The sequence below is a fragment of the Empidonax traillii genome, unplaced genomic scaffold (assembly GCF_003031625.1).
Source record: "Empidonax traillii isolate 1590-97213 ecotype Southwest subspecies unplaced genomic scaffold, ASM303162v1 scaffold8:size5222938, whole genome shotgun sequence".
Taxonomy (NCBI): Eukaryota; Metazoa; Chordata; class Aves; order Passeriformes; family Tyrannidae; genus Empidonax; species Empidonax traillii.
The window spans coordinates 2,989,241-3,016,508 of NW_020955201.1; the positions used below are offsets into that span (position 1 = coordinate 2,989,241).

The 27,268-nt window shown below is 37.7% G+C and overlaps 2 protein-coding genes across 9 annotated transcripts in view; one reads left to right on the forward strand and one right to left on the reverse strand.

The window, feature by feature from the left end:
- POLK (DNA polymerase kappa) overlaps positions 1–25,710 on the reverse strand; it is a 31,181-nt gene extending 5,471 nt beyond the window's left edge. For 2 of the 7 annotated variants that reach the window (XM_027883042.1, XM_027882985.1), the window contains exons 1-11: positions 25,451–25,657; positions 17,792–17,970; positions 15,243–15,362; positions 10,591–10,743; positions 10,085–10,216; positions 8,335–8,488; positions 6,339–6,542; positions 4,569–4,693; positions 4,222–4,388; positions 2,591–2,623; positions 809–905 (exon numbers count right to left, since the gene is read on the reverse strand). In XM_027883042.1, coding sequence (XP_027738843.1) covers positions 809–905; positions 2,591–2,623; positions 4,222–4,388; positions 4,569–4,693; positions 6,339–6,542; positions 8,335–8,488; positions 10,085–10,216; positions 10,591–10,743; positions 15,243–15,362; positions 17,792–17,929 — 1,323 coding nt within the window. In that variant the 5' untranslated portion in view covers positions 17,930–17,970; positions 25,451–25,657. Of the gene's footprint in view, positions 1–808; positions 906–2,590; positions 2,624–4,221; positions 4,389–4,568; positions 4,694–6,338; positions 6,543–8,334; positions 8,489–10,084; positions 10,217–10,590; positions 10,744–15,242; positions 15,363–17,791; positions 17,971–25,037; positions 25,328–25,450 lie in introns of those variants that run through there. The other 5 variants (XM_027883004.1, XM_027882995.1, XM_027883013.1 and 2 more) reach the window with 5 other exon arrangements.
- A 296-nt stretch (positions 25,711–26,006) lies between these two features.
- The window catches only part of COL4A3BP (collagen type IV alpha 3 binding protein), a 72,869-nt gene continuing 71,607 nt past the window's right edge, over positions 26,007–27,268 (forward strand). Inside the window, exon 1 of one of the 2 annotated variants that reach the window (XM_027883056.1) lies at positions 26,007–26,273. In XM_027883056.1, the coding sequence (XP_027738857.1) occupies positions 26,178–26,273 (96 nt within the window). In that variant the 5' untranslated portion in view covers positions 26,007–26,177. The remainder of the gene's footprint in view (positions 26,274–27,268) is intronic. The other variant, XM_027883064.1, reaches the window with a different exon arrangement.

Here is a 27,268-nt window from a genome sequence, read left to right on the forward strand (position 1 = left end):
TCCTTCCTCCTTCATAGTGCTATCAGAGCCACACAGCTTCTGTGTTTGGCACAGATATTCTCCCTGGCATTTGTATGATTTATCATGTCCATCCAAATGCAAATAAATAGCATTCCCTTTCTGATGCCTTTGTAAGCTTATCGCATTGTCCTTCTTAGCTGATCATTAACCTTCCAACCTGTCATCTTTTGAGATAATATTTTATGGCTGAAGAAGACTAACCATAATTCTTTTACGTCTTAAGTGTTATTCCTTGCTTTAACACAAGGACCTCCAAAGAAAATACTGTTCTTTCCAGGTAATAAACAGAAATCTGGGGAGAAGAAATAAAGGGATGGTTTCTATCATTGCTACCCCTGAATGAATATGTGAATAACTTGTCAGCAAGTTCAGCACACACCAGATTCTCAAAATACACAACTGGCTCCTGACTGGATTCTGTATAAATATGGGGCAGAAATACAGAGTTTTAAATACATTAGTGTTACATAATTGTCCAAAGCATGGCTGATAGACAGTCACTTCCATTACTCCCTTACAAAAAAACACTGCTTTTAGCAAAAAATGTTTATAGGCTAAATAACTGGTCGATAAGTTTACTTTTTTTCCCACACATGTTATTAGATAGACACTCCACAATATCAAAAAGCTGCTTATATCATTCTAAGCATCTGCAAATTAAACAATAAAGACTTCTAAAGATAAATTGCATGGTATGATGCTGCTGAAAGCATTTACACTAAGCTGTATTTAATAAGTTGGAGTGCAAAGTTCTGTCTTTTTGAAGTAACCAGAATGATATAAATACCTTAAGTCCCTCTTTCTGTAGCTCTTGAGAAAGGTCTCTGCAGAGTTCTCGACACAAACTGTACTGGTCTTCTGCTGTGTTTATTTCACTGAATGTTCTAAGACAGACATGATCTTTTATCAGTATAAATCCTACTATATGTTCATATATAACTGCCTGCAATCTAAAAATATTTTTCATACAGTTAAGCTAAACTTCATCAGAAGAATGTTGTATAGGCTTGAGCATTTACTTCAAGGAAATATTACTATTAATAGGAATATTTTGTTTGCAAAATGTTTGCAAGGCCCTTCAAATAATTAAATCATTTGGCTTCAATTTTTCACACACTATTTGAAAACATATCAGATTTAACGTCAGTAATGCTCAAATATTTGCAAGACAGAATACTAACACTAAATGAATTCATAGAACCAGCCAAGTTATTTGTGTTTAATCTCCTTTCTGATGTTACACTGTATAACACCAGGAGAAATTCAGTACTTGAAAGTCAACATTAGAGCCAAATATCAGAAATAAATAATGCAGATGCTAAGAAAAAGGATGCCAGCTAGGATAATTATGTCTAGCCTCAGAGGAGGAAAAGCTATCTTTCTGCCAAAAATGTTGCCAACTGCCTTTGCTAGAGATTCTTAGTAGGGAAATTACAGGTTTTTGTGAGGTTTTTTTGTTGTACATTTGCTGTTTAGTAATAACGTGAAAGGAAACCTTCAGTTAGTAGTGGTTTTAAGAGAAATAGGAAGCAAAAATTACAGAGAGCAAATGCTTTTGGAAAGGTCTCACAGATCCATTTTTTCATGTCAGGCTTTATATTTCTGAGTGTTAAGTCCATATAATTGCACTGGATTTCACATTTCTACGTTATATTCAGGTTTACTCTATTGTATTGGAAAGGCTTCATCTATGACTATTCACATTCCCCTAAGAATGTTTGCATGCTGCCAAAGTAATGGGATGAATATTTCCCTGTGGGTCCCACACCATTATCCAAGGAATAACTCATGCTATTCTGGCAATGTTGTAGTGATTGGGAAGCTTTAAAAGTCCAAGGTTTGGAAGGAGCAGTATAGAGAGAATGCTATTTCAGGACTCTTCCCCCCCATATAAACTAGTTCCACAATCTCATCAGCTTGCAAACCAGCACAAGACTAATGCTATACATTTCTCACGTGTGATGGTACCAAAGTCTTATGGGGCTTACTTCAGCTACTCACAACTATTAAGTCTCAACAGGACTAAGCATTTTTTCTTATCATCTTTTCTAAGAAAATACAACACATGAGCGTAGGGATAATTATCGTGGTGCTCTACAGATTCTCCCTGCAGCACTTCCTTTTTTGAAAATGAACTTTTGGAAACAACAAACACCACCTTTTTAAGGAACCTTACACTAACAAAAACCTAGAAGTTAGGAAATGCATGTGACTGCAGGCTATTACACTGATATTGACATTCAGCTGCAATATATAAAAAAAAATTAAGCCCTTATATATTTCCACCCTATCTTAAAGCTTCATGATCACTTTGATGTCTTAAAGGCATTAGCAGAATCGGATGATAAGAAAACACACTCACTGACAAAAATGTCTCCATAGTATTCTACAGCCAAAGGAATAAAGTAATGAAAGCTTGAATCTAATTTAGTGTGCTTATTGTATATGTGAGTTTTTAACACATATAAGTATACATAATGAAATTATATGGCTAATAAAAGTATACGCTACACGGTATGTAGTAGTTTTCATAATTAATGCAATTTTTCTCAATATTAAAAAGGCATACCTTTCAGTGCTCATACTTTTTCTTTCTCCATCCCTTTAAAAAGAAAAGCAATTTATTATACTCACTTTACATAGAAATTATATTTTCAATAAACTCTGAGTCAACCAATTATGCTTCAATAACTAACAGCAACCTCTTCCGTAAAGTCTGGACGTTAACTTTTTCTACAAATCTTGTACATCAAGTTTAAACAAGTGCTAAATGGGGATTTAAAAAAAACTTCTGTAGATTAAGTAAAGACACAGATCAGCAATAGATGTCAATAAAAATAAAGAGTTTGTAAAAAAAAACCCAAAACAGACAAAAAACACACAAAAAAACCCCCCACCATGCCTCCACCCTGCAACTCACCTCTTATATCAGGAGTCTTATTTAAGACCAAAACTAACTACAAATCCTATGCTGTCTCACCTTGCTGTAACTGTGAAGCTCTGCTATTAAAATCCCGAACATACGTGTATATTTGAGTATTTTTTATCTGAGGAAATAGTTTGCTTTCTGTCTAAATGATTGTTCAGGTTAAAGTTGAAATTTCTTAGACATTAAACCCATGGAAAATGTGTTCCCTGTATGATGATAACCTTTACTTCTGAAATGGTCTTTTTTTGACACTACAACACCTAACTAGGGTGAAGAGTAAGGGGAAAGAGTGCACCAACTATTAAAAGACTATTTAAGGTCTGCTTATGTATTAACAGAAACAAATATTTAGAAAACTGGGCTTTATCTTTTATCAGGTCACCTTTACAAAGTCAATCTTCCCGTACAGTTTTTTACAAGACAACACACCTCTGAACAGAAAGAAAACTAACAACATAAACATTTGTGCTAGCACATTACTGGGCTTCAAACTGTTTACTGTATATATTATTTTGCAACAAAATGCTACGGTTTGCTGGGTTTTTTTGAAAGAACAAGTGTTCCATCTTTGTATCCAGGACAGGCTTAGAAATTACAAATATTATTCAAGAGATGTATTCACTAGTCAGACTGACTTCTCCTCAATAGGAGGCTAAAAGTCATTAAAGTAGGGTGAACCTTAAAGGAGCAGATATTAAGAAGGATATAAAAATCTTCAGTTCTATTCCACCGAATTCACATGTTGATACTACAATATATATGTAATCCTCATAGAAGACACATAAACTTCACTTACTTTCATTAGAAATATGACACTTTAGCACCAGAGAAGATCAAATACCAATGCAATTTTTATTACAATCAGATAATAATAAACACCAATGAATGTGTATTGTTTTTATCGAGAAAACAGGAGTGAACACCTCTGCTTAGGACAATTCAGTTCTGCTCAGCTATTTTCATAATTATGAGGCTATCCTAAATGATCCTCCCCTGATTTCTTGATATACACTTATGTACAATTTCCCTGACAAGACGTTTTTGGATTTCATATTAAGACATGGCTGTACAAACCTTTGCTTTTTCATGTTTGGTTGTTGTATCTTAGCCAGAAGTATAACACCAACAGATGTCAAGAGATTTTAAAAATATGTTAAACTAGCCATATTTCCATTATATTTGTCAATAAAATAAAATGTACATTATGCAACATACACAAGGAAACATTTAGAAAATTTTTAACACAGGAGGAAAAAAACCCCAAAGCATACTTTTCCAAATGTGTTGAGCCCAAACCAAGGGAAATATCCAAGAAATTCCGCCAAGATACTTCTGAAAACAGAAGAGAAAGCAGTGCCCTCTGCTGGTAAAGTTCTGAGCAAGTCACAATTCCAAGGGCTTTTAACATCTTCTCTGTTACTTTTCCTATGCCTGGCACCTAAAAAAGAGTAAGTAATGTTATACTGGAAACTTTCCATTTGTAGATCCATTACCAAGAACAATTTAAATCAAGAACTTGGAAGACTACCCAGAAAACTGTATCCTTTCAGTAGAAATTTTCCTTTCAGAACAGAAAAAACATACATGACAGCAGAGTAAATCTCATGGTGTCTCTTACCTTTCTAATGGGCAAATCTTTCAGGAAGTCTAGCACTGCTTGTCTCTCAGGAGTAATTCTGTATTGCCCATTAGGCTTATTACGATCACTGCACATTTTTGCTAACATTGTATTTGGTGCTATTCCTTAAAAACAAACAAACAAACCTCATATTTAAAAAAATACAAGACAAAGTTTAATTTTAACGGTCCAATATTTAAAAGCAAAGGAGTAGCCTACATATTTGGCAAAGACTATAATAAGGAAAAGAATGACAATAACTGATAACCAGACTTGATCCAATTCTGCAAAAAATTTTGAGATGGACATCAGAGAACACAAAAACATGTAGCAGATTAAATATAACAGATAAAATTTACTTTCTATTTTAAGATAGTCAGGATAACATAACATGATATGATTATGGTGAGACAAAGGAAATGCTTCCAATGGCAGTTATAAGGAACTCTTTAGAAGAAGATCTTTCTTCCTTGTATTTCAGAAAAAGATTTTTTTCACAAAATTTACCAAATTTTAGTATTTTGTGAGCTAGCACTGCAAGTAGTAACTTAGAAATATATATATTTCACAGACACTGGTAGGAATGAGGAGAGATGGCTCTTTTCTATCAAAGTATCCGTTTTTACAAACGAGTTCTGGAATTGGTTTAACAAGAAAATTAAATAACTCTGTGCTAGAGTCCTAGTGGTCCAACTTTTGATTTGCACACTGATTAAACATTATTCAAGATGGTAGAAATACTTCTACTTACTATTGATTATGAGTATTTTTTCAGTTAGCTTTCTAATTGGTTTTCATTGTTGGGCTTAAGATCCCTGATTGCACTTATAAAAGCTCCGTTTATTTTCTTAACACAAACTTATCCTTAGGAAGACAAAATTGTAGTAAACAAAATTGGTATTTGTCTACCATTTGTGAGATACCATACATGGGCGGAAGACTCATCCGGCTTCCTCTTACAAGCCGTTTCATTACCTCCGCTTACATATCACATTTCCTTGGCCTTCTGCATCTGCTTCATAAAGCTCAGCATTCCCTGATGCCTCACTGACCTGGTTCACATAGCAGTAGGATGGCTTCCAAACTATGTGGCTAGGGACATACACTGGTTTTAGTGACCTAATGCAGATTATAATCAAAATATTTGAGATTTAGAAGTAGATTGCCTGAAGTCAAGACATAAAATTGACTGGTAAATATTAAAAGGCTACTGAAGAGTTTGTTAAGTTCAACACATATTTACTTCTCTGAAAACTAACACTTTAATGAATTTTGATATTGTCTTAAACAAGAAAGAGTGTGGAGAACTCAGAAATACGTAACAATATGGATCTGCTATTCAAATTAAAAGCAGTTTAGCAATCAGTGACAGATTTCACTGTGATCCACTGGCTCACAGAAACAATTTACATGAGGCACTGAAATAAACAACCACCTGTGCTAAGATCAGCTTGGGTGCACTGGTCATTTTTCCACATTACTTACTTGTATTTCGAGAACAAAGAAGCAAAAAGATAACTGTTTCAATGATTAAAAAAAGAGAAAAAAGGAAAACAAATAGCGGTGGCTTTAATAGCTATGAAGTCTCTTGAAACAGTTTAAAGTCACAGTTTTTGCAGAAGAGAGCACGTACATGCAAAGAGAGCATATTTCTTTGCAGCACAAGAATGCTGTGGCAAGGTTAAATTCTTAATTAATGCCCTCTGAGATTAGAGTAGAAGACATTTTGGAAATACAAAGATTTATTATTATTCATATGTGTCTGAATACCTGCACTAGCAGTCAGCTGAGTTTTCTGCTCAATCCTAAAGCGAATTTCCTTCACAACTTCCTCTGCAGAAGTACCAAAGACAACTGAATTTTCTACTGATTGACCTCTTTGTTTAAGGTGAGATGTGTTGTCTTCAAACAGCACCGGTGAAGAAGAGCATTCACTTTCATTAAATTTGTCAGACATATTCATATCATCTTTATCTAAGACAGAAGCACAAACAATTAATACATCCATATATAACATCCTGATTTCCTTCTGCAGTGGTTGTAGAGTTCATTAGTGGATTTATTTCTTTCTATTTTTATTTAGACATTGCTTTTTTTGTTTGTTTGTTTGAAGACATGAGAGTCATAACTGCTTTGTTTTTAAGATGTTTTGAACTTGGCTGAGATTGGAGGAATTAGCTAGAAGACTGGACATTAACTTCCAGAAAAGCAAAAAGGTTTAATGGCCTGTTGCTGTAGCAGCCAAAAAACATCAAGATTTTGGCTTTATTTTCCTTTCATATCAGATTGAAGGCCAAATGCTCTCTTTTTCTGGTGGAAATGAAAAACTTTTGTAGAAGTTTTTTCAATATTCTCCAAAGAAAATTAGGTTTCTGGAATATCTGGTTCTAGAACCATCAGCCTGGTGAGCTTCTCATTTTCAACCGCAGTCACAGGAGAACAAGTAATTCAGCAGTCCTTTGTCTGACTTTACAAACATTACTTTTACAGTTTCACATTCCAAGCACTTGTTTGGGTTTCAGGGGAACAAGATGTCAAAGAAGTATGAAGAAGCATATGACTACACACCAGTGATATTTATTTTGTAAAGATCATGCCAGTTCATTATTATTTTATTAATACTTTTCTTTATTATCCTCTTAATGACTATTCAGATAATTTCTGAACAGTCATAATATAAACGTTCCAGTTAGTGCATCTATCAACCATTTCACCACACAATTTCGTTTAGAAAACCCAGCACCACCTATTACACCTTTTACTCATGTTAAAAAAAAAATATCCTCCAAGTCCAAATCATTAGCAGTATACCTTTTATTAAAAGGTGAGCAATAGAGGAAGTTGACCTCTAAACTTAAAATATGAGGTGGAGAATATATGCAAGGATTTAAGTGTTTACACCTTCAATGGGTGCAGCTTATCTGAAGCTTATGTTATGTGCATGTGTGACCGGCATCCCCCAATCGCAGCTCCTGGTACCATGATCATCGTGACCGACGCCATTTCGGGAGGCGAGCAGCCCTTCTTTGGAGCCGTGTTTGTGCCCTTTCCCCTCACTATCAGGCCCGGAAGGTCCTGTGCCCCATGGAGACAAACCAGATATCCTCCTCCTCTCCCTCCTGGCCTCGTGGTCCCTGGGCACCAGGCCAATCACTCCGCCCCTTGCCCGCTGGCAGGTCCTGCTCTGGGCCAGCCTGGGCTATGGGTGATCCCTGTGGGTGATCCCTGTGGGTGATCCCGGTGGGTGATCCCGGTGGCTGCAGTGCCAGGAAGCACTTGCAGCCCCAGGAGCACTGTCTGTTTGTAAAACCCCTGCAACGTGTCCTGAGGGGGAACCTGCACCAGAGCTGCTGCTGGACAGAGAGACCTGAGACCCCCTGGTGTGCAGGGACACTTCTGCCATCATTTGCTTCTTCCAAGGATTGAGGGAGGGACTTGTGTTCTTTTATATGATTTTCGAGTCTAGATTGAGTGTTATATTGATATATCAAACCACGTGCTATGATCCAACCTGATCTGCAGAAGGTCCAGATTGTATTGTATTATGAATTCTTTATTGTGCTACTTATACGTTGCACTACAGTGATTCTCTTTATAGAAATCCTTTGCCATTCTAATAATAAATTCCATGCTATGCTAACATTTAAATCCCGTTAAGGAAAACAAAGCTTAAATGCTAACTACAATTTAGTGCCATCATCATTCCACCACGAATCCCTAAAAGACGCTACCTGTCCTTTCAGTGTCAGGCAACCACACTGCTTACCTACTCCTGTAGTGCTTTCTGTGTTAAGATAGAATCTTCTCCTATCTTCAGGCCAGTTCAGTCTTTTCTCCAAGTGCTCTGTTATGTTCAGGTAGGCTTCATCTAGGCCCATAGGCATAAAGTTGGGATCATATTCAGCCAGTATTTCTCTAACCTTGATAAACACATAGTGAAAGTTTAAAGCGTCATTGCTACAAGAGCAGATCTTGACACACAATTAAGACATGAACAAATGTACTCCAAAACTTCAAGATGACCAATAAAGTTACTTACAGAACAAATTATTTCTTCATACCGTAAAATTATAGTAGTGCTTCTCACAAGTAGCAAGATATTAGTAGTAACTAAGTAGATTCGGAGCAGTGTATTGTACTGCAGAGGTCACTAAGATCAGTGTATAAGGACTCCAGAGTCACTAGGTTCACAGACACTGCAGTGACCATGTGAATAAAACCTCTGGGGACCTGAAACTCAGCAAAGCAGACGAGCTGATGCACCTTTCTGCACTCTGTGTCAGATTACCACATATGCAAGGGTTAAAAAACCCCACCATCAACTGCAAACATCTAAGTTTTAAATTACATTAAAACTAAAGTTATAGCCAGTATTCTAGAGCAGTGGTTAACGCCACAGTCAAAACATTTTGGGAAATCTTTAATCATAAGTGTATCTTCCTAGAAGGAAACATAATAAAATAAATGGTTAAAATAAAAGCTCTACCTTCCCTCCTCTCTCTCTTTTTTTTTTTTTTTAAACATGGCAGAAAATCTGACTGCCTCATGTGTGTTCCTATCAGTTTGGATCAAATTCTTAGGTATCACAACATTTGTTCACATGCACTTCATCTTTCTGAAACTGAATAAAGATAGGATTCACTACTGAACTTTAAACGAAAAAACGAAATATATTTAAATATTTTCAATCCAAATCCCAAGACAAAAAAACAAATCCAAATCAAAGTGTAGTGGTACTATAGTTAGATATGGACATAGCTTTTTAGCAAAAAATTCAGGCATGGCTGCATACACACCGAATCTTCTAGCATGGTAATTTAGGTGGGTTTAAGAAATTAAAGAAACATTTCGTAATTTATCCTATCAAACAACAAATGAAATACCTATCTTGTGTCATGCACTGGTTTGATTTAAAACATACAAAAGATCTTTTTTCCTTTTTTTTTTTTTTTAAACTAGGCTTTTGGGTAACCTAACTACTTCCTCTGGCACTAAGCAAAGTACTTCCATTAAAGCAAAATATGATTTCTTTTTTCCCTATTTCTTCTGCTCTTTATATCAAGTCCCTTCTTAAAAAAAAAAAAAAATCTGCATTTAGAACTCACTGATGTTCTTTGCTTTTCTCTCTCTAGTAATTAGTATTCAAATTTATAATTACGCATTTTATGAAATTATTATCTCCATGTTTCCTATGTACTTGCAACTTAATAACAATTAGATCATGCTCCACGGTTTTGAACTTTTAAGAATAATAAGGTTCAAGTGCTACCACCACACAGAGGTTTTCAAAACCTCTATCAGCAGCGCTACGAACTTCAGTAAAACAGCAAGATGGGTGAATGCAATGCTCTTTCATCCCCTTGCCCAAAAGCACCAATGTTTTGTTTAACTTACATTTAAAGCCATGTTACTGAAGAGTTTACTATTTAAACTATCACTTTTTCATATTATCTAGAACTGACATTATGGATAAAGTCTAAAACCAACTTTTAGTCAGAAAGCACTTTCAGACTTACCTCTTTACTCACTTTGCCATATTTTTCAAAGTTTAGTGGTACTATAGTTAGATGTGGACATAGCTTTTTAGCAATAAATCCCGGCATGGCGGCACGCACACCGAATCTTCTAGCATGGTAATTTGAAGTGGACTTCAGAGAGAGAATAAATAAGTTTACTGTTCAGTAATCAATTTCTTCTTAAAGTTTACTACTAAAGGATCACATTCTAATCACGTATCTTCACCAGAAAAGACTGACAAGGCTAAGAGTTTATATGCACTTCCCCCTTCCCCCTCCTGCCTTTCAGACTATTAAGGCACTTTAAATTTTCATTAGTACACTTTTTACTGCAAAATAAAGTCTAGCTTACACAGTCAAGTCTAAGAACAGTTGTTTTTTCTACTGTTTTGGGGGTTTTCCACACTTTCTATACAGTAGTGTCATTATACTACGTTATTATTGTTATAGTTTATTAGGCTTAGGATTAATGAAAGCAATTTCTGTAGTTTAACACATGGCCTTACCAACATACTCATTGATCCCACTGCTATAGGCTTTTCCTTCAGCTCTGGATTGTCTCTCATTTCCACAGCTGCATAGAAGGCATCCATGTCAATGTGTACAATTGTACTGCTAAGGTTACAGCTCTGTTCCAGTTCTGCCACAAGTTTGTCCACCTGAACAGAAGAAACCAATAACTGAAAAACTAATCTGGCAGAAGTGCAGCAGTATACACATCTTGCATATAGTTAATGAAAAAGACCTAACAAACGCAATCACCACCAAATCAACATCAAAAAAACCAAACCATGAAGTTCCTGATGGAAGAAACTCTGGGAGCTTCTTGCTCCTGGAGAAAATACTGCTGCAGCAACTGGTACAGAAAATACCCCAAAACTCAATGAAAAGAATAACTGTTGTGGTCTAGCCCCAGCTGGAAACCACGTTCATTCAGCCACACCCTCACAGTGGAATGAAGGAGAGTCAGAACAGTAAAAGTGAGAAATCTCATGGATTGAAATAAAGACAATTTATCACATAAACAAAAAGCTATGTACACAAGCAAATCCAAATAAGCAATTCATTCACTGCTTCTCATGAGCAGGCCAGTGTTCAGCTATCTCCAGGAAAACCAGGTTTCATCATATGAAACAGTTACTTGAGCAGACAAATGCTTTAACTGCAAAAGTCCCCCCTTCCTTCTTCCCCCCTTCCACTTTATATGCTAAGCATGATGCCATATGGTCTGAAATATCTCTGTGGTCAGTTAGGGACATTGTCTGCGCTATGTTCCCTCCCAAATTCTTGTGCACCCCCAGTCTCCTCATTGGTGGGCTGGGGTGAGGAGCAGAAAAGGTCTTAGCTGTGTGCAAGTGCTGCTCAGCAATAGCTAAGCATCTCTGTATCGTCATCAGCACTGTTTTCAATACAAATCCAAAATACTGCCCATGCCAGCTACTGTGAAGAAAATTAAATCCACGCAAAAGTAGCACAAAAGCCCACCCAACAAACAACAAAACACCACATGTGGAGAAAACCAGATGATGTAGATGACTCAGACAGAAACTTCATAAGACCATTGAATATGCAGCTTTAGTTGAAGTATTTTGTTTTAGTGACACAAGTTATTTTTAAAAAATGAAAATATGCTGTTAGAGAATTCCCAACACTCCTAAATAAAGCTATTACACTTCCAAAAATTGGCCTAGAAAGACAACCATCTTGTCTTGTCAGAAATAAGGTCTCAAACAAACAAGGTTCATTCAAAAAAAATCAAGGTTCACTTATGGCTAAGTAAGCTACTGTCAATTGCTCAATAAAATTTCTCAGTTTGTTACAGGAATCCATATCATATGAAGCTAGATTGCCAGGAAAACTACACGGTTTTTAAAGAAAAGCCTACACACAAAGTTTGTTTCACTCCAAATGGTAAAGATCTCTACCAGTAGACTATGAGCAGTACTGCTTTATCAGCTCCATGGGGATGTGAGGCAGAGGCCAAGCACACAGACTGCTCTATGAAATACTTTAATTGTGCTTAATTTGCTTGCATTTTTTTACCAAAAGTCATGCAGATCATGTGCTTGTTCCTGAAATAGTGTTCAGCTATGAATTAGATATGAACTGTGTGTGTCATGAGAAAGTATGACTGAATTATTTGACGGGAGATTTTTAAGGTCTACTGATTTAAGATAACTGTTTTGGCAGCACCACATATCATTCTATAAGCAAGAGAAAATACAGGAAAAAAAAAGAATGAGCTATTAAAATACAATTATCTAACCACATTAATGATTATGGTAACCTTGATTTACACAACAAAAAGCTGCTACTGCTAGTAAAAAAATCAAATGATAGGCATAATAGAGCTCAAGAAATGGAATTAGCAAAAAGGAACCAGAGTTTAACTTTGCTTGCAGACACAAGAACACACACAAACTCATGATATTAAGGTACCATTATAGAAATGTCTCTGGACTGACTGCAATGCATTTATGGTCCCGGAAAGGAATGTTCACATGCAATTTGCATGGTCGCTTGAAGATGGTTTCTCTCTCTTTTTTTTTTTTTCTCTGTCAACAGAACTGTCTAATAAAAAAACCCATAAAAACCTTATCCAAAAAAACCATCTTTCAAGCTCAAAACTCTTGAACCAAGACAAGTGAGCTTGGAATGCTCTAATTAAATTGCTGATTAATGATTCACAAAGTATTTTCTTTGTTTTGTTCCAACTTGATTTGAGGGATGAAAGGCTAGAATGGGGCCTTAAACGAGGCTACTCCATACAGGAGAGCACAGTATGCTCTCTGAGGCTGAGAAAACTGGTTTAGACAAATTAAAAGCATAGAAGGAAAGCCATTCAAACAAACAACTGAAAAAAAAAAGTGGAGTATTTACATTATTTTCATTATGCTACTAATTCAACAGAGTTTTATGTCACACTATAATTATCAAAAGCATCCTTATTTTAAGTTATACTTTGTAGATAATTTTTGGGTTACTCTCAAATTCAAATTGTTCAAATAATACTGTCAATTGCTACTCTAGTAGTGTGTAACTCAACAGTTACACAACTCCTATATTTCAATTTATCACATTTATAACAAACTTCTTTTTGGTTTTCCTCCCCAAGTATATTTCTAACATGCTACTTACTGATCAGCTAACACCCATCTCTAAACAACGAAGCAAAATTACACTAAACTAATCAGAAATACAAAAAGATAAGTCCTCAGCAAAAGAAACTGATACAAGCAATATGACATAACAAAACCCAGCCAGACATACTCAGAGAACTCTGGCCACCTACAAACGTCTCCTTAAAAGTTATGGAGTAATTCCTGAGAGGTAAGTTTTTAAAACCTTCTTTAAATTATCCTTTTAAGATAAAAAGAGATACTTTTAAAAATGTATTTATAAGCTAGATTAAAATAAAAAAAAAAAAAACAAACCCAAAAAACAAACCTAAGAAATACAAACTGTGATTAGAAGTTTAATTTTGCTTACAGTGACTTTTAGACAACTTGAAGAGTAACCTCTCCTTCTTTCTTACCCTATGATACAAAACATGAATTTTCAAAGTATGGCAGAAGAGTCAATAAAAGCAAGACAATAGTAACTATTTACAGAATAAACATCTGGGATAAAACCAACATGGATGAAAATAGCAAACAACAGTATGGCAGTTTCCAAATCTGGTAGCAGCTGGATACTTCTTAAAATATTATTAACTATTCCTAAATTTCAACATTTGAGGAACACCCTCACAAATTCCTTGGTATACACACATTCTACTGGCGAGAAAGACAGCAAAATCCAAGATTTCAAGATGTTTTAGTAGCAGCAAAGATCTAAAATTAGGCAGCGAAGAAGCGTGCATGCCATACCCTCTAATGATAGTTCGCATGAAGCATGACAGCTGACCCAACAGTTTCTCCACTGGAAATAAAGATGACTGCTATTTCAGCAAGCAGCATAAAGATATCAAACACAGAGTTTCAAACTTGGGTCCCAATAAGACCCACATGAGAGAATTTCTCTCTTTAGGTTTCTTTTTTTTTTTTCCTATTGAAACCAGTTTTCATAAGAAGCATTAAAAGAATATAACATTATATTAAAAGATCAAAGAACCAAGTTCAGAAAAAGTCAACAGGAAAGTAGACAAAGCAACACAAATCCATTGGTTTGCACTACGTGCACTACATATTCTTTCATTACATAACTATACATTAATATTATATATAGGATTTGTGTTATTCATGTAATTTATTTTATAAGAAAGGCTATTCTCTTTAAGATAAATAGTTCTGTGGTGAAGGTAGGATGGAAATGGAAGTATTTTCTTCCGTAATTAAGTGACTTAAAACCTCTCTCAGTTAACTAAAAATAACAATTGTACAAGCAGAGTCATTAACTGATCTATGTTAAAGGTTTACTAAAAACCCTTGTGGCACATAGACTTACAACAAACTTTTCTGAGGTACTCAGAATTGCAAACTTTTCTGAGCACAAATTTGAGACATTGGTATCTAAGGTACAGAAGCAATTTGCAAATCTGAAAAGAACAAAAAAGGTTATACACCATAAAAAGCTCAACCTGTAGTCCTCACAGTGGCATTGAAAATTAACGGATGTGTCTAATCTTCATGTGCTTCAGCTCCTAATCTACTAACCAAAAAATAATACTACTTTTCTGGAGTAACGCAAGAATTAAGAATTCACAGAATGTGGTGTACAACATAGAAAACTCTGCAAGGTAAAGTCAGTAATTTTGTATTCTAAACTGACAACTGTGATCTCCCTCATTCCACCCGAGGCCACTGAACACAAATATACATATTTTCTAAAACTCAAGACTGATATGATTCTTATTAACAAAGTATTTAATAAATCTTTACATAAATTACTTTAAGCTGATCAGACAGAAGAACAGGAATTACTTTGCTTCATGTTACTCATTTAAGAGAACATTTTGGAGGGATTTTGCAATCTATTCCTCAAGCAAGTTTTTATTAAGATGACATTATCAAAATATTGTGCACTTTTACTTGAATGTCTAACATCAAAACAGTAGCTAACATCGTGCCTGCCACCAGAACTTAATGCAATAAACTAGAACACATCAAAATGTTTACGATTTGATATTTACTCAGAAAAGCCTCTACAAGATTATTACCTGTAGCTGTGCTTTGAAGAGCTGTTCTGTTGTAATTTTCTCTTTTAGCTGCATCATTTTTTCAATTCGTTGGTTAACTTGTTGATCCTTTTTAAGTTCATTTTCATAAAATCTAGAACCCTGTAGGAAAATCACAAAAACACTAAGGTTTTTATTTGTCTTCTCCTTTAAGCAACCACATCTGATCTTTAAATACAGAAAACATAAAACACAGTAATGGTTTCTAATGCATTCTTTGGATTTTCATATAAATGATACAAAAAAGAGATCACTGCCCCTTTGTATCTCAAGCTTCAAATGACACAAATATATTTCCCCTTCTCAAAGCCCCTATACTTAAATGAGTATAAGGGACATATTTAGAGAACTTTGTATGTTTATCCATTCTAATACTTGACAATAAAAATTCCAAAAGAGTGCATAGAAGTCAAACTATTCTTTGCAATACCTCTAAGGTATGGAGTATGAAACTCTAATAAAAATTTACTTAAACATTTTGCCATATTTCCATATAATTTAATATATATGGAAATACAAAATGACATTGTGTAAGTCAAATCCACTTGTTACACAGAATATTCTGTTGACCTTTTAATCTTGAAAGACATTGCAGAATTAAAAGCTATTTGGAAGAGGACGATCCAAACCAAATGGGTATAAAAAATCCCTGTTGCTCTCAAGTATGTAATTGCTCATTCAAAAGGCACAAATAAAAGGAGATGTAACGAAAACATAAAAAGACAACAATCATGTTCAGAATGTATAATGTGTCTTTCCTTCTCACTCATAACAAAGAAAAGAGGGCATAGAACAAAATAGAAAAGAGGAAAATTCAAAACCAGGAAAAATATTTTTCTTGCAACACCTGCTTAGCCTACAAGAGAAATAACATTTGCACGAAGAGGTAATGTCTTTTCTTGAACTATTTGGTAAAATCTGCAAAAGAGGACAAATTTTATCTTTAAGTGTCTGACTACCAAACTGTCAGTAATACCATGAATTCAGCCACAGTCAAGTAAGAACCAGGCATTTATATAAAAAGCAAAAATACCGACTTTTATAATAATGATAAAAAAGATTAATGGCAGGTCTGTAATGTGTCATGTCTCATTGCTTAGAAGAAATCTCTGGTTAGAAGAACTTAGGGTGTGTTTTCTTTTAATATCAGACATGCTTTTTGTCTTTTCTCCCTCTGCAATCAAATAGGACTTGTTGAGACTCATTGAAATAAATAAGTACCAAAATGCAGATTGTGGGAAGCAACCAATACTTAAGATTGTTATTAAGCTTAGGGCTTTTTTTACTTCTCTTGTGGTATTTCACAGTTGAAATGCCATAAAATCTTGCTCTAATACAGCTGTGGGTAGTGCTTGTAGGGGTAATTTTGAAGATTATAGAAAAGCTTAATAAAAAGAATCAATGCTTCTGTTCAGATTTCTTGAGGTGTATCTGGTATTCATGCTCTCTTGCTTTGTTTGGACAGAAATATATTCTAATAGATACATGCCTGTAAGTCAGTTTTAAAAGCCTGTTTTACAGTTTATTCTATTTCATACGGGGAATTGAAACAGTAACTTCGCTATTGAAATAATTTATGCAAATATCATTATTTGGGATACGTCCGATAAAGCACTGTTTTCAAGAAAGAGCAAAGAGAATAAGTAGAAGAAACATCTAATCAAAATGGAGCTTGATAGCATATAAAGTATGATCAACATGGAATTGCAGATACATACCAAAAAAAAGTTTGCAAAATAAGAGCTGTTTCAGCATGTTTAGTTTCCCTCTTGCCCCGTCCCTGCAGTCTGCCACAGAGCAGTAGTAGTCAACACACAATTCATGAGCAAAACATCAAACACTTACTTCAGGGCCATAGTGACACCCAACGAAATACACACTTGATCAAGTAGAAGAAAACCCAGAATTGAGCAAATGAAGTGTTATCTCCCTATATTGTCCCATGAGAACTCTTGAAGAAAAACTAAGAGGACTAATATTTAAATGCTTTGTAAATTTGCAGGGTCCTCTGGATCTTAGGTACAAAGTTGCACACTACTAGCCACCTCTCTGGAATACTGAGAAGACAGTCAAGAAGACAGGCAATAAACACCAAGAAATTCTGCTGAAAGTACTAGGAAAACCTAATTACATCAAATTCATCAGTTACAGGAAGGTGACCAATAGAACTAAATCTGCTTGGCTAACTAATGATGGGGTGGACAGAAAGAATAGAAAAAGGCAAAACAAGAGGCCTAAGGAAGCTGCAACCTTCACAATTACCTCTGGAAAATGCTGCGACATTTAGGTACTTTGGAAAAAAGGAGCACTTGAGGACGTACTCAACTGTATTCCTCCATTTCCCTATAGGAGAATCCAACAATACCCTATGCAACACTAAGCCACAGTCCCTCCCCTTCTTCCCAACACATGCCCTTCTCCTAAGAAGATGCCCTCTATATACACATGTGAGGGATAAAATCTGGTGAAGGAAGAAGGCCTTATGATACTGGACCACAGATAAAGTATACAAAAAACGTAATCAAACCAACCTTTGTAGCTTCCATGATGATTTTATTGATTTTCTCTTTATCCAAACCTTGCATTCCAGCTTTGTTATCATTAAGGCCCATTCTAAGTAGAAATCCATCATTGCATGAGCTGTTAGCAACTTTTTTCATATCACCCATTGTATTTCTTGAAAACGAGTACCTGTTTTAAGACTTAATATCTGGAAAAGAAAAAAAAGAATTTACATCAAATATTTATGTTCCAACTGAACAATGACAAGAAATAAATTTTGGAATTTGTTTGCTTAATTTATTCAATAAGCATTTTATACTTCTTTCAGAAGACAACACACTTATCACAAATATGAAGACCTGTACTCCTGCAAAGTGGTCACATGAGACCTGCCACACTCAGCACCGTAAAGCCACTCCAAGAGTGTTTGGAGAACACTTGAAGCCTCTATTCTTTTATTAACTTATAAATCTAGTCTTTGAAAAGCTTCCTAACAGAAACAAAGGAGCAAGACTTAGTACACTTTGTGTACGCACATGACATTTATGCCTATCAGATAAAACAACACTGTTTTAAGCACAAAATACTATTCACTAGATTATTATCTTAAAAGAAGCTGAATTATTTTTAAATTACAGAAGACTACTGCTCATTTAGTCCTCATTCATGCTTGAGAAAAGCCATAGAATCTTTCCTAGTCATTTTTAGCTCAAATTCAAAACTCTTGTTTGTGTTAAAGTTCATCTTTTAGAAACAGATGGCTTAAGTTAAAAGTTTTGAATGAAACCCTATTGTTTAATTCAGGGTAAAAGTCATACATTCGTTTTTTTCCATTAATGTGTAGAGTCACGGTATCCAACTGGTAGAACCTACCAAGCCTTTACTACTCTATTACTTCCATCAGCAATTTCTCATACATGCAAGTGCTTCCGACATGTGAACTTCTGACACCTTCCCTTGTTCTTTATGAAAGTAAATAGCTGAATCCATCAATAGGCTTTAATTATATGGAAAATTGTCTAGTTATTAAACTAAACTCAAAAAAATTTAAGAAAACAAATTCCATCTTCTATTGCATGAACCTGTGATCTTGTTTTAGCCAGATTCAAACAAGCAGAATCACAGAACAGTTAAGTTGGAAGGGATCTTTTAGAAGTCCAACCCCCTGCAACACGCAGGGACATCTTCAACCACATCACTTCAACCACATTCAAGCACTTAAAGTGCTCAGAGCCCCGTCCAACCTGACACTGAATGTTTCCAAGCGCAGGGCATCCACCACCTCTCTGGACAACCTGTTCCAGGGTGTTTCGCCACCCTCACTGTAAAAACCCCACTTTTCTTGTATCTAATCTAAATCAATCCTCCTCAGTTTAAAACCATTTCTCCTTGCGATACTGCAACAAGCCCTGATAAAAAATTCCAAGTGTGATAATGGTATAATGTACTTAAAATGTATTTATTACTGGAAAAGCATATAGAAGTAATTTCTTTCTATCCCAAGTCACTGACTCATAATCCACTTCAGTTTTCCTGTCATGCAGAAAGGATGCTGACTCCTCAACTTCCTCTTCAAGCTGCTCCCTGTGACCAGAGCCTTTCCAATTTGGTAACACAGAAGTGGCACAATTTGAAACTATGCAAAATGTGAATAAAATGTCAGTGTGGACACTGGTGAGGACAAGTAGTTACTATTTCAATTAAGCTAGAGAAAACGTTTAGTTTGTGACGACACAATGTTATAAATTTGTTTCCCTAAAACAACTTGGAAAAAGTGGGTAAAGGTTTAAAGTCTGGAACACTAACTCAATCTAGGCAGAGTGACAAATTTTTGGCATGCTGTCCTTCAAGAAGTTGTTGCAAGACTGAGCTGTTTCCTCCAATAGAACACATTACATCTCTTTAAGCATCACACTGAGTAAGTAGATGTGAAACTAGAAAAGTTCATGAAGGCAGTCTACAGTAAAGTACAATCCTATTACTCCTGTGATTTAGGAATGAGAGGAAACAGGAAAAATCAGATGTTAAGTTGATAAGATAACTTTCCAATTCCTACAGGAGGGTACAGAGAAAGATTTTGGCAGTGAGCACCAGCATTAATGTAAAACAAGGGAAAAAAATGTGGAGAGGAATCACAGAACACCACTACTGAGTGGAAACATTTATTAGTAACTTGGGATGCTTACAAGTGGAAAAAGATCACCAATAAAATCCCAGCCAAGCTGTTCTAGAAGCAGGCATAGAACTTAACTGTAGTAGCCAGACAAGGCTACATAGGATTTGAAAGTATTAAGAGACTGAAACAGCAATAAAGTCAGAGCAACAATTTAATTTCATGTGCCTCTACCTTTATTCAAATTGAGCATATTTTTGAACAGTTGACTGAACCAGCATGAAGGAAATGGCTTGTATTTGTACTTCATGTACAAATGTAGAGAATTACTAAAGGAATACCTTCCAGAATCCTATAATTACATAGGCTACTTCAGAAGAAAATCAAGATTACCCATAATTTCAATGACAAAGTCAAGGTGTTAATAGGAGTTCTGTAAAAGCACTGAAAGCACAATAAAAAATTAACAAAGTTAGGACTTTATCCATTCTGAGACAGAAATGAAATTCACTTGTACCAAAGACCCCATTTCACAAGTAAGCATTAAATAATTTATCTGCTTCATTAATTTTTGCCAAGCATTGAACAGTACTTGAAGAATAAAGAACTGAAGAGAGAAATGCAGAACACACAAGTCGAGGAGACAGGTTCAAGAGTAACTCTCATTCCCAAGCTTCCAAATGTCTCCTTTGTACTGGAAATGATCGTAGCTGGAAATCACCTCAAAACAAAACCTCTGGGTGCTACCAAAACAACGCTATAATGCATGACAGACTACATGAGACCTTCCCAATAAGACCAGAACTCATCTAATCAACATTCTTATAGGAAAATACTTGGGTTTACTCCAATTGCTAATTTAGATTGGCCATGAAGCTCCACTTCTTATGCCACTTGCTGCACAGAAGTATCTTCATCCAGTCTGTGCATGCAACACATGCATCACTGAAGAATGTATGGCCAGTCTCTTCGCGAACGAAGAACCGGGGAAGGTCTTTCCACCTTCCAGCCTGCGCATTGGATTTTTTAGGTGAGACACAGTGTGCACGGAACTGAGCCCACCCTTTAATCCTGAGGTTCATCTGCCGGGGCCAAGCATGCTTGGACGGTGGCAGCGAGGTCCTCAGGACGTAGATGGATTGCCTTATGGGCTAACGAGCTCCATCTGCCCGGGGAGTGTCCTAACCGGGAATCGAACCCAGATCTCAACGTTGACAACGCTGTGGTTTAGCCACTGCACCACCAGGGGCACTCTCACTGAAGAATAAAAAACCCACCTAACCCACTTTGGTAAAGAAAATCATGTCCTAATAGTCAGGGCCTTTGAACAACAGGTTTCACACGAACTGTTTTATTTCTTTAATTTCTAAGACAATAATAAACATAAATTCAACAAACTAGGAAAATTTAACCCCACTAGAATATTTTTAACATTTCTGATATTTAGCAGGTTACACTACAAACTCCATAGAGTATTTTATTTCATAGTGCTTGATTTATTCATTACTTGGATAAGGATTTCATCCCAAAACAGTAACATTATATTAATCATAGAATATCCTGAGTTGAAAGGGATCCACAGGAATCATCAAAGTCCACCTCCTAGGCCTCCATAGGACAACCCCAGGAATTACATCATGTGCCTGAGAGAATACATATGTACATAAAGTATGCATATTGCATACTTTCCAAAAAGAAATGCACCTGTATTCTGAGTACTCATTTGGCATGGAAACACTCTGGCTTGGTCAACTTTAGCAAACGGTTTAACTCTCGTTTCCTTGTAAAAACATGTTCCTCTGATAATGGTATAAGTATCAGTTGCTCTAAAGTCTCTCCTCAGCAAAGTAAAACACCAACAAAGACGTGTACATCAGACTGTCCTTCTGAACTACACACTCAATTCCTTGCAGCCACAGAGGGGTTGATATTTATAAGAGCCCTGGTTTCTGAATAGCCCCGAGAAAAGTCTCCCATCAACTTTAATCCTGTAGTGATTTACAGAAAAGAACTGGAAAAAGGAACTCCACAAGAGTATTGTCAGCATTTAATATACACTGTGTTAACAACCTAGGTTCCCTACTAGTGCATTCAACACTGCTGTTGTTTCACTAATCTCTCTCAATATATAATAAAATCTGGGCTTTCAGAAAACAGAATCTTCAGATAAAGATAAGAAAAAGTTTTTACAACTATAATCAGCCAAGGTACATAATAAATTAATATGGAACAGAAAAATGGAACATAATTTGTGGAAGTGAAAATGGAACTACTTTTCAAGTAGCAGCAGATGCAGCATTTTGCAAAAACAAAGACCCCAAACAAGCACCTAGACTTAGCCCTGAACAAAACAAGGCCCTAGATTTATGCCTTTTCTATACTTGCCGACTTTAAGATACAGCAAATTAGTCAAATCCATCCTTTTAAAAAGTAAATAACTCACATTGAAAGTAAATAGATAGTAGACTGCTTCTGACAATGCCCAGAATTAAATGCCAAAATATGTATTTTATTCCATTCATCAAATTGTTTGAATAATTCTTCATTTATGTGAAGAGTAAAACAAGTGGAATACTCATCCACTATCAATTTTCTGCAGGCAGGATGAAGTGCAGTTCTTTTTTAAATTCTACTTTCAGTTTCTCTGCCAAAAAACCCTCACGTCTTTAAAACGTCAAAGTTTATTTGAAAAGCAAAGAACGACGGTATCTTCTTCTGTCTCTGTTCAGCATTTTACAAAACCTTTTTAACTGAAAGACTTATCTCAAGTTTCTAACTAAGTTTTCCCAGCACTTCCTGATTACTGAAAACAAATGTTTTACCAGTGTAATCCATAAAGAAAATAATGAAGCACTTAAAAATAACATTCATCAGTAAAAACTACATCATAGGCAATGTAGTTACCTGCAACATGGGTTCTACAGATAGTGCCAACATGTCCACACATTATTTATTTTCATTTTTTTTAAAAAGAAAAACATTAATTCAGTGATTCACAAAGACCACAATTGCTTTAGAAAAAATTAATCATTAATGATTCTGAGCTCATACTATTAGGCAATATGCTGTGGCATAACAAAGCTTCTTAAAGGATTCCCTTAAGAATAAAAAAGTCTCAAATTTCAGAACAAACATGACCATGTTCATGAACATACCAGGTGTTCATATACTAGTGGTGACTTTAAAAAACTTACAATGAACAACCCTAACCAGAAGGTATAATAGTGGAAAAAAGATATACAAAAAGGACGAAGAAAAAAAAAAGATATTTACAAAGTTACTCACTTTACAGTGCTTATTATGACTGACATCCCTAGAAGTAAAACTCATTCTCGCCATTTTATATTACAAGTAATGTGTCAGCGATATAGAACACCACTCTCTGTTCTGCTATTCTAACAAAGGTGATGATTATTTCCACTTAAAACAATAATTTGTAAACTTCTTGGCATCTCAAGACACTAAAAGAGGTACAGATGGGGTGATTTGCAGTGAAAGAATACACACAGCAATGAAGCAAAAAATAATGTAGAAGAGGTATAGAAGGGTATAGAGGAGAGTGAGTGCATCAGCACATCAGTTTGATCTTCTCCATTTCCCATGCTTTGTTTTACATCCCATATTGGTCTTGGAGGAGGCAAACCAGATTCCTTTCAAATTATACTTAACTGGAAGACTGTGCTTCCAGAGTACACGTGCCACATGACAATTGTTAGCATATCTGCCCTTCATGGCATCAGACTACTGTAGTCCAAAGAAACACCTCTCAAAGCATTTATAAGAACTTCCAGCCCTCCGCATTAAATCTTTCCTTTACAAATCTATGCCTGTTGCACCACATGCTTGCTAATACAGATATGGCTCGATCTCAGTGAGAATAGCAGACAGTCTGTTATATTTTTAAAACATGGTTGGAACGTTAGACAAAAGAGGTGATTTACACAAGGTATTCACAATCCCAGTACGGCTTTTGGAAGAACATAAGCTGGTGACACTGTGGGAAAAAATAAGACATATTAGGAGCATGTGGCAGATGCAAAAAAAACCTACTAGCTAGCACAAACAGTGCATTATGTGAAAAGTTGAAAAGGCATATCTTTTAGCATCCAGTATTTTTTCATTTAAAGTTTAGTCATAAAATGTTAGCCAGAGTTAATAATCAAAACAAATATTCTCTCTATAAAGGATGAATATGTTTGTTGAACAGCCTGAAAAAATATCTCCCTAGGCATTTTTATTTTGTAATACCTGATTGAGTCAATCAATGCCTTAGAGGGGGAATAAAAGAAAAAAAAAGGCAAGCTACTTCTGTAACTAAGTGAATAGCCCCGGATCGAAAGCATAACAGGGAATGGCTATGTACACATCACTTTCACTGCTAAAAGGACTTGCTCAGACATGTCTCTTCTCCTCCTGCTCTGGATCAGGATAAAGAAGCTCATTCAGAGTTTAATGGGCTAACGCAACTGGCTTTACAGGTGATACCAGTTAATTTCAACTATGTATGCAGGGATAAACTATAAATTATTCTCATACATACCAACATGTAAAAAACTCGGCCACTCTGCTTGCTTGACAAATACAGCACATTGCAACTGACACTAAGAAGAAAAAAACAGGCTTGGTTTCTTTCCAAACAGATGGTTAATCAAAGAACATAGATTTTCGACAGTGATTTATGTTTTAGAAAATTGTCTAAAGTAGCACTCCTGTAAAACCTTTTTTCTGTGCATTGCAGTGATTAGACAAACATTAAGATGTCTGTGATTGTCCTTTATTTCTAATTGTTTAGGACAATGATGCTTCTTTATGAATCACTCAGTGCTGCATTTATTGTAAATATCTTTATACTTGACACTTAACACAGGCATGAATATTATTTATCTTTTAGCCTCTACATATTGAGAATGTGTATAAATAGCTGTATTAATGCTCTTTCAAAAAATATTAAACCCTCACACAAACTTTCAAACCACCTAAGATAAGAAAAATACACAGGGACTTGTCATAAGGATGAAGACAGAGAAAAGAATACTACAGCGCTGCTCTTGCAATACAACCAGAAGCATAAATTCCAAACTGAAATTTCCTCAACCAAGCTATTTAACACACTTTTCCCCTCGCCTAAGAAATCACGAGAAAGGCGATGAGTTAGTACGAACCGTAAGTCCTTCACAAACCATACACCTGCCCATAAATCTTGAAGTGACAGGTTCAATCGTGCGGTTGTTTTTTTTTTTTCCCTCTCTGCAAATATTCCTCTATCCATAAATATGGACGAACACAGGTGTGTCAGTCTTAATTCTGAAGAAAGAAATCACCGTTTTGTTCCCTCAAAACGAAAGCAGTTTGATAAATGGATGCCAAGACACCCGCAGTACCTCGCCTCCAGTGCGAACGCCGACACATCAGAGCCTCAGCTCTGCCCCTCCCAGGCCCTGGGGCATCACCGGGGAAGCAGAACTGGTACGCACCCGCCCTCCCGCCAACGTTTCACCGGCAGCACTTCCCGCTCCTTCCCGCCTCCTCCACCCATCTTTGATTAGGGAAAAGTTTGAAGCTCACACCCCCTCACCTCCCCGAATCCCGCCAATACGAGGCGAGGAAGACGGGGCTATATCTCCTCACCCGAGAAAGCAAGCACAGCCGGAGAGACGCTTCGCCTCGCTAAAGATAAAGCAAAGGATAAAGCAAGAAACAAAGCAAACATCGCCCCGAACAGCACCGCCGCCCTCGGGAGCGGAGTTCCCCTCACCGGGGGCGCTAAGGCGAGACCCGCCGACACCGTCACGGGAACGACGAAATCAAGATGGTGGCAGCTTGCCGGCGGGTCTGAGACGACACCTCCCAGCATGCCCCGCGGCACAAAGCCTGGCAGCAGCGCCCGCGCTGACGGCCCCTCTGGGCTGGACTACAGTTCCCGTGGGGCGCCGCGCGGGGCTGTCGGCGGGGCGGGGCCGGTGAGTGGTGTCTCGGAGCGCCCGCCTCCCCTAAAATGGCGGCGGCGGGGGCGCGCTGAGCGGGGGCGCGCTCGCCCCTCCTTCCCTGAGTGCCCGGTGTTGTGGCCGTGGCCGCGGGCGGGGTCTGCGGGGCTGCGCTGAGGGGAGCCCGGCTGCGAGCCTGGGCGCCGGCCGGTCGCTGGCAGGGGCGGGCGGCGCTCGGCCGCGGCACTCGCTCGGGTAGAGCCCGGCGCTACCGTCCCTTCAGCAGGAGGAGCAGGAGGAGCAGGAGGAGGAGGCTGCTGTGGGCGGGGGCCGCTCCGGCTCTTTCCCAGCTCGGCGGTGGCTACGGCTCCGGGCTCCATGTCGGACAACCAGAGCTGGAATTCCTCCGGCTCCGAGGAGGACCCCGAGACCGAGCTCGGGTTGCCCATTGAGCTCTGCGGGGTGCTCAGCAAGGTAAGCCCCCTCTACTCCCTTCCCGCAGCCCGGCGCTCCCCCGTCCCCTTTCCCCTCCTCGCTGTCAGCCGAGGGGCCGTGCGGGGGGGCCGTGCGGCTCCGCGGGCGGCGCTGGCACGGCCGGGGCAGCCGCCACCTGACGGCGAAGCCGCTGCCAGGCAGAGCCGCGCCGGCGCCCCCGCCCCCTCCCTCGGCCCCGCCGCGCCCGGGGCAGCCCTTCCTTCCCCGGGGACCGCCGCGGCCCCGGCCGACCCCCAACCCGCCGCTTGACCGCCGCGGAGCCCCGCGGAACCGGGCCAGGAGGGTTTCTCCCCGCACCTCGGGCTCCCGGCCTGAGTGTCGCGGCACCCCGGGAGCTCCCGCAGGCACCGCGGTGGCTCCCCGGGAGCGGGCACGGCTTTCAGTGCGAGTATCAAAACAGGGCAATAATGAAATGCTCCTGCAGCAGGAGATAACGGGAGGAGCGGAAAAGGAAAATGGCCCTACAGCTTGCTTCCTCTTTTAAAAATAGCCGTAATTTTTTTTCCTCTTTTATCGCTGAAAATAAGGTGGCATCCAAGTGTGTCGGGTGATACCGGGAAATCTTATTTTTAGAAGTACTTCGAAGTTGAATATTAAATTACTAAGTTTGAACACGTTTATATTTTATTTAATTACGGAGAGTATATTCAGAATAATGTTGAAATCTGTTTAGAATTGAAGCCCTATGTTTTGCATTCTTTTTTCCTGCCCTTCATGATAAGGCTGGGCACAAGCCAACGCAGGAGGCACAGGTTACAGGATACAGAGATCCTACACTGGCCTTGGATGCAGAGAAAACAGGTCGCACTCTGCTTGTTGTGAGGGACTCTCTGAACTACTTTCATCCTGAAAATGGATATGGATGGATATGCTTCCATCCTTCCAGAGATAAGAAGAATGGTTAGAAGAAAAGAAGGATCTCTGCTTTCATTTCTAAGATCTTCTTATCTAACAGTGGATGGCAGAGGGAGGAT